The sequence below is a fragment of the Lathyrus oleraceus genome, chromosome 7, assembly GCF_024323335.1.
Source record: "Lathyrus oleraceus cultivar Zhongwan6 chromosome 7, CAAS_Psat_ZW6_1.0, whole genome shotgun sequence".
In the NCBI taxonomy this organism is placed as follows: domain Eukaryota; kingdom Viridiplantae; phylum Streptophyta; class Magnoliopsida; order Fabales; family Fabaceae; genus Lathyrus; species Lathyrus oleraceus.
In genome coordinates, this window is record NC_066585.1 from 31,975,552 (window position 1) to 31,983,605 (window position 8,054).

Below are 8,054 nucleotides of genomic sequence, written 5' to 3' on the forward strand. Positions count from 1 at the left end.
GGAAAAAACCCCACCAAAATTGGCCAAACGGTTTGAGAGATATGGCCCTTTGAAGTTCAAGATTTTCTGAAATCGACTCGATCATAACTTGCCAACCACACATGGGAATTAAGAGTTCTAGGACTTTTTGGAAATGGGAGAACAAGATCTTCAACTTTCATGTTGGGAAAAAATTCATTTGAGGCTTGTATCAAGATGTAAGTTTGAGGATCAAGACTTTCCATTTATGGCAGGTTTCAGTTACAGGCCCAGTTTCCATTTTGGGAAATTTTGATCTGGCTTCAAATTCTTCTATGATGGTGTTTGGCATGATGTATGATGACTATTTGGACATGAATGAACTCTCACAAACCCATTCCAATCATCCAATCACTGATTAAATGGACAGTTGACCAACAGTTGACTTTTAAGGTTTCTGACTGATTGTGCATTGACTGATGACTTCCAAACCCTAATTCCTTGAGAACTTGACTTCAAATGATGTCCCAAGTTGTATGAACTCTTGATTATTGACCATGGTGCCCAAATTCCACAAGAATGACCACCATCCACTGCTTTGACTGACAGTTGACTTTTTTAGGGCTTTTGACTATCTGTGTATGAACTGATGATCTCCAAGTCTTCAACCCTTGACCAAAATACTTCAAATAGACCTCCAAGCCATGTGAACTTGTTGGACAAACCCCAAGGCCTTGGTTCAATGAGAAATTCCTTTGCTTGCTTGGTTGACTGATCAGGAGATTAGTTTGACCTAATTCTTGATTGCTTGCTCTTGAGGCAACTGAGGGACAATGCAAATGCTATGCAATGGATCATGATATGTTATGACCTAACATGAAAATGTATGTACAATGATAGGTGCAAATTTGAGGTGCTACACACACCCCAGACGCAAATCTACAATTTATGACATGAACATGTGTTTATAAGCGGGGGCATTCCTCATTCTACAAGTCGGTTTTGTAGGGTTGAGTTAGGTCCAACCACACATTCTTAAAAGAATCATATGTTCCCTCAAGGCACCAATCAACTTGATTTCTATCTTAGTTGACATGAGGTCTACTGATGGGGCTTGTGTGTTTTTAGGGCCTAACTTGATAATTGATGAGCTAATAAACAACTAGTTATTTCTAGATCGAGCACAAAAGTTTAGTATTGTAGCCTAGTCTTAGCCACCTCATAACTACTTTGGCTGCAATCCACTTCTATGTTAGAGATCAAGTGCACCACACCTCTCATTCATTGTGACAATTTGAGCACCATTGCTCTTGCCCACAACCGTATGTGTTTCATGTTAACACAAGTCTATTGTACACACACATGATTGATCTTCTAAACAAATTCAGCTAGATAGCTTATGATATCTAACTGAATCGTGTTTATTCAATTAGATAACTTCAGTTGTAACTAATTGACTATCACGTGTGAATCAGTAAACTGAATTCATGGCTACAATCAGTAACCATTTATCCCTTAGATTCTCTATAAATAATACTACACCTATTGTAACAACTAACTGAATTCATTTCAATAAAATTAGAAGTTAAGATTAAGCATTCAGTTCGTAAATCTTTCAGCATTTAAGAATTGTATCAAAATACATCACTTAAAATTCTAATAAAATCCCTTCTAAATGTGTGGAAAAAAAATCTTGCTTATCAGCTTCAGTATCATCAACTTTGTCTCTAAAAACACAACCGATAATTTCAACAGTATCCAGAGAATGATCTGAAACAATTACAACTTTTTATTTTTCAGATTTTTTTTTACTTATTATGTTTCAATGAATGACCAAAAACCATACATGGATTGTAAATGAGGGAATTTCTTCATAATCCGCATCTACGTAGAAGGTAACGACTAACACTCTTGCAAAGTGTTCAAGATTTGTTTTTATTGTTGCATCGTATAATGTCAAAGAAACTTATATTACACCTGCTATCTCAAAAATATTGCTTAGTCTCAAATATTTCCGAGTCAAACGATGTAATCAAATTCATGTTTAGAAGTTTGTTTGTTTGATCATGTTGTGATTAAAATCTACAAACCATGCAAAGACATGGAGGACACTCAGATATAGGTTTTAACAACCCAAAGACTTACCACAAAAATCATCCAAAGAAAAAAATGCAAACTCATAACATCTTTTGCCTAATATAATAATCGGCCAAGAAGACTTAAGAGTTCCAAAGCTTCATGATATCTCTTATTTCAGTTTACTCATGCAAAGAATAACGTATTCATGGAAATTTTTGTGACAATCAACAAGAGCCGTTTGATATTTCAATTCATTGATCTTGATCGATAAGTCATTAACCTTAATATAAGGGAAAGACAATTCTAAAAAAAAGAATGGCAATTCTGAACAGAGAGATCCAAGTAATAATATAAAAAAAATGTTTACAACGTGTCACATGCACACACCTTCCAATGTTCCAATGGGTCCATAGTAATGCACATTATAAGAAACACTCTTTCAACACTCTCCCAAGGTGAAATAAGTGATTGACTCGTAAGTTTTCACTCAATAAGAGAATGACTATTTGAGAGAGTGTTGCTACCTTTTAAGAATAAAGGAAAAAGCGCCACTGAATATGAGTAAGCCATATTGAGCAATAGGAAAATACAAGTAATCTACAACAGGTGATATGACAAACATGAACAATAAACTCAACCAAAAAAACAGAGCTTAAAAATTATATTTAATTGTAAAGAAACAACTATATGAAAAACGAATTTAAGCATTTTACAACGAATAGTTTGAACAACAAAAAAGAGAAAAATGCAGTAAAAAAAATTAATTGTATGTAGCAATTTGCATATGCATTGATTAATCTGACTTAATTTTCTTGAACAAAGAGAGTTTGGTGTTAGCCATGCAAATTACGGAACTGACTTTCATACTGAATATAGAAGTAATCAAGATTTGCACTTGACAACTACTAATTTCACGAGTTTTTTTCCTAGCCTTTCTTACAAGTAAAATTTTCCCAAGATAAATTCCCAAGAGAAAGTATGCTTTTCAATGAACTGTCAAGGCTCATACAGTGTGTTCTCATTCAAATTCACAAGGGATGTTTAGTTCCATACGTCAGTGGTGTCAAGTCACCAACCTATATAAGGGAAGATGAAACAACTTGTCAGGAAAATTCACCCCCTTTCTTTATTGCATCTACCCATTAAGTCGGTAGGATCTTCCCCTGAAAACTCCTGAACTGCTCTCTTGTTGGACGTCATTAACACGAGTAATTGGTGGGGGTCCAATTCTCCATCTTGCAACCAATTTATGTCTGGAAAATAACAGTTAAAGAACACAACAAAACTAGCTTGCAGCTATTGATCAAATTTCGTGTTCTAGGAAGTTAGAAATCATTCACCAATTTAGAGTGAAATTTTATCATTTTAAACTTTTTTAAGTAAAAAAATAGAGTAGATAGAAATTTCAACTTCATAATCATGAGTAAAAAAAGGATACACCCACATTGGAGTTTTCAAAATGTTTTTTCCACCTGCTAGAGGATGCAAGACTGTCAAGAAGTAGAATAGATGTCCCGCAATGATACCCAACAGATCAGGCATTATCGGTGAACCAAAAATGACATCCAAAGCAAGCGTCACCCACGGAAGATAGAAGGCCTGAAAAATAATTTAAGAATTAGTTCATATATTAGACAAACATATGCTTCGTCTAGCTCAAGTAATCTAAGCATAAAAACTAGGATAACTTTAATAATATTAAAACATACCTTAAGTGAAACAAGTCCATAAAAGCTGACTAGGGCGTTTGGAAATTCTCTACTCCATACATAAACAAGCATAAAAACAAGCGATACTGCCATAAACGGGGTCCAAAAAAAGGGGATTGCAGACAGAACCTAGATTGCAAAGGAAGAAAATATTAGGGCCCTGAGTAAAAAATGAGACTGGAAGAAATGAGAAATCAACCAAGAATGGGAACAGTTTGTTTCACAAATTAACTTTTCTGAACTTCTTGATTGCCTTTTTTCAATCAGTGAAGTTGTTTTATATGAAAGATTCAAGCCACCATTGACACCACCTATCCTACTTAACAGGCTTTTATCTTCCTTAGTCTCCCCCTCTCATAGATCACAAATCCTCAATCACATCATGTCATATTCCCAAATGCTAATAATTTTTCACTTACCATCAGCCATTTCTGACAATGAATCAGTTATTGCTCTCTTAATAAAGCCCCATCACACACTCACAACGATCATCACCCATCTACCCCCCAGTGAAAAAATATCACATAAATAATCGTCAGATGAAAAGATAGATAGATGATCTCAGATACCAAAAGTGAAAAGGCTCCAAATATCATCATCCACAAGAAATCAGCCGTCCTTCTGTCGAATACTCCCTTCTCAAGTTGCACGCCATACCTTAATCTGTCGATTATGGGATGGGAATTAGTTCAGGTTAAGTAAAAGTTGAAATTGCATGTTATCTTTGAATGACTTACATCATTAAGAGACGAATACCAAAATTGATGGAGAACCCCCCGAGGAAAAAGAAGTTTGTAAACAGCCTCCAAACCTACAGATGATGTGATGATGTTACAAATGTAATAAATAGTTTGACTTGAAATGAAACACACTAAAATCACCACACAAGGTTGTTAACAGCAAGTTAAACTTCAGCTGACTACTTAATGACCAAAACAAAACACCCCCCACCCCGAACAAATTTAAACTAATACATTTTCTGTGTCCATATCTACAACCTATGTTCTGCCAAAAGATCAGCCTTTTTGCTCTTGCAATCTAATGGAAACACTGCTGCATCTCCGGTGTCTCTTCTCTTTCTAGAATAAACCATCAATTTGGTCCCTAAACTATCTGTCCCTTCAATTTAGTCACTGAACTATAGAAATATAATACCTGGTCCTTGAACTATTTTGATCAATCAAACTATTCCTCGGTTACTTTAATGAGAGAGAATGATAGTTCAAGGATTATCTTGATGGATTAAAAATAATTGATGGACTACTTATTATATTTTTGTAGTCCAAGACCATATTGGAGAAAGTGAGACAAGTGAGGGATCAAATTGATGGTTTATTAGTGAATTCCCTCTTTCTCCATATGTATCATAAGATAACTAATAAAGCTTCTATCAACAAAAAGAAAATTAACAAAATCCACAAGGAGCTGAAGGATGCTATTGATTAGAGAGAAGTTTTTAACAGCAGAGTGACAGACAACAAAGAAGCACATAATAGTTCCACTAACCACAGATAAGTAAAATGACATGCACGAAGCAATGGTATACATCATGAAGTGGACTGGTTACATACAATGAAGTCGTTTGTGCAGCACATGATATTGATATACAATTACAAACAACAACATAAAGTGTTTGATTGCAGAAATAATTATGTTATAAACAATTCAGAGGTAAAAGCTTGTAAGACCATAAAGTGTTTCATGTAATTTCGCTAATGAATACATAAAATGATCCTCAATCAGTCTGTACATAAAAATTCTCAACACAATCAAAGGTGTACACAAAAAAGGAAAGCTTTAGAATGAAGTCAACAGTCAGCATTTTGCAAAAGCATCAACAGTACTTTCCTCTTTCTCATTCACTAACACCGAACTTTGTGGCACAGACACCTCTGAAAAAAGATATTTATGTGTGAAACCGAAACCGAAACCGACACCGACACTTGCGATCACATTAAATTTATTCATTTTTTCAAGTTCTTACAGTGTCAACACAGACACTTGTGATCACGTTTAATTTATTCATTTTTTCAAATTCTTACCGTGTCATCGCATCAGTGTCATGTTTCCGGTGTCCGTGCTTCATAAACACGTAGTACCGATGATCTTATATTATGGAATTCTAACCTGAAAACGATAGAACACTTCACTGTAGAACAGTGCAATGTAAAGTGGACTATATAATCCAAGTTCATAAGCTGCGGTAGCAACGAAACAAGCTGTTCCATAAGCCTTGATTATAGGTGGAAGAGCTTTATAATACCTAACAAAATACGAAATTTTACACACATTAAACAGAGTGATTGAATCAACGATTAAACTTTCCAACAACAAAATTACATGGAAATGATGTAGAAAACGAAATTGGAAACAATGAGACGGAGAAAATGCGATTCTAGGTTACGAATTTGAAAAAGATAGCGTGATTCAGAAACTTACTCGCCGGGAGAAGACATTGCGTTGCGATGAAGATGGTTGAGACGAAACCCTATTTGGTAGTTGAGAGTTCTGAATTTAGATCTTTCTTCTGAAATTGTATCATAAAGACCCAGAAGGTTCTACTCCGTTTCGGGCAGCTCCCTCGCACGTGCCTACTAAAACCCGCAGTTACCCCAATTTTGTTTAGGCCAGAACATTTTAACTTCTCACCTCCCACTTAAACTTGACATTCCTATAATGTAATTTCTATTATCTTTATATTATTATTTTAAAAAAAATGGAATTTTTATTGCATTTTGGAAAAAATTAAAATTTTCAAAAAAATATCTTTTTTTAAAATTTTCGATAAAAAATACAAAAAGTTCTGAAAATTTCAAAAAACAAAATTTACATTGGTAGTTGAGAATTTTAAATTTAGATTAATTTCATTTCATTGTCCACAATTATAAGTTATTATTTTTTCCTAAAAAAATATAACTAGCATATCGTGAAAGATTAATTTCAATTTTGATTGCATCTTTCTCTTTGAATCACTTCCTCATATTCATTTTCATTGGTAGCATTTCTCAAAATTATTAGCAGCATTTTGGTATATTAATTTCCAATTATAAACTATTATTTTTAGACAATTTTTTTAAGCAAAATAAAGATGTCTCACTTACGAATAGGCATGGTAAAAAAATCAGAATCCGATAAGATCTGATCTCCCCTGCCCAAAATTTAATGTGAAAAAGCCGATTTAATTGAGGACGGATCCGGATGCAAAAAAAAAACTTGATTCTAATTACATGTGGGCAGAGCGGGTGATGAGAAAGTTCAATTTTAATTACAGATACCAGGGCGGGTCGCCTATTAAAATTAATTCGTTATACTTATTTGTTATAACTTTATTATCATTAACTTTTCTTAATCTTAAAATATTAAAATTTATTATAACTATTATTCTTATTTATAAAATACAAATTAAATAAAAAATGGTAAATATTATAGTTATTTTTAAAATGATCAAATATTTAGTGTAATTATTGGATTTTATTGCTATAAAAAAATATTTTTAAAAAATATATACATTTTATGTGAGTGGTGGCAGGGCGAGGAAACCTCTTCCTTGTTCGGAGCGGGGAGGGGCTAGTTTAGAAAGGCAAAGATGTGCCTCGTAATCCCTAAACCCACATTTCTCTTGCCTTGTTGTCATATCTATTTTCGAAGTGCTAAAAAAAAGGTGTGTCTACTCCATATTTTATAGGTATTTTTTACTTTTCATTGTAGTGGGGAGCATCCTTAAGGATCGAATGAGTAATCCTCCACAATAATACTTAATAGACTCCGAACACATAAAATAGTCAAAACTTTTCATTCCATCCCCTTAGTAATAATGATTGATCTAGTAAAAAAAATTATTTATATAATAAATAAAATTTATCACTAAAAATAAATTGACTTAAATGCACTTTTGGTCTTCCTACTTTGATAATTTTAATTTTTGGTTCCTCCATTTTAAAAATCAGTTTTTTGTTCCTTCAACTTTACTTTTCTTGAGATTTTATTGGTTCTACTCCAATTTTGCAGACGTGATAGTGATGATTAGGATAAAAAATATTTTAATGACGTGGCAATTATGATATGATAAATATTAATTAATATTTTTTTATATTATTAATTATTAATTAATAATGTTAATTAATTTTTAAAATATATTTATTTAAAAAATAATACAAAATTTAAAAGATATTTATTAGGCCTAAAGCCCAATTTGTTGTATGAACTCTCCACTTTATATGTTGCACAAATTCATGTGTGAATGAGTATTATAAACCCTCATTTTAATTATGTAGTAAACGATGTGGGACTCACTAAGATCAAATCTAT

General features: G+C 33.2%; 1 protein-coding gene across 1 annotated transcript; it reads right to left on the reverse strand.

Annotated features, from left to right (window-relative positions):
• Window positions 1–2,883: 2,883 nt before the first annotated feature.
• Window positions 2,884–6,375, reverse strand: LOC127101392 (derlin-1). Its single transcript, XM_051038784.1, has 7 exons — window positions 6,186–6,375; window positions 5,874–6,009; window positions 4,484–4,557; window positions 4,316–4,409; window positions 3,747–3,875; window positions 3,476–3,636; window positions 2,884–3,290 (listed from the first exon to the last, which is right to left on the reverse strand). Exons 1-7 carry the CDS (start codon window positions 6,200–6,202, stop codon window positions 3,173–3,175), a joined length of 729 nt encoding a protein of 242 aa, XP_050894741.1. The 5' UTR covers window positions 6,203–6,375; the 3' UTR covers window positions 2,884–3,172.
• Between the last annotated feature and the right edge of the window lie 1,679 nt (window positions 6,376–8,054).

What these genes read in the sequence shown, in the direction of transcription:
- LOC127101392 (XM_051038784.1), bottom strand. An exon ending in AAGTGTTCTATCGTTTTCAG is followed by an intron (nt 4,558 to 5,873) that starts GTTAGAATTCCA and finishes CATCATCTGTAG; the next exon opens with GTTTGGAGGCTGTTTACAAA. An exon ending in TTGAAAACTCCAATGTGGGT is followed by an intron (nt 3,291 to 3,475) that starts GTATCCTTTTTT and finishes GTTATTTTCCAG; the next exon opens with ACATAAATTGGTTGCAAGAT.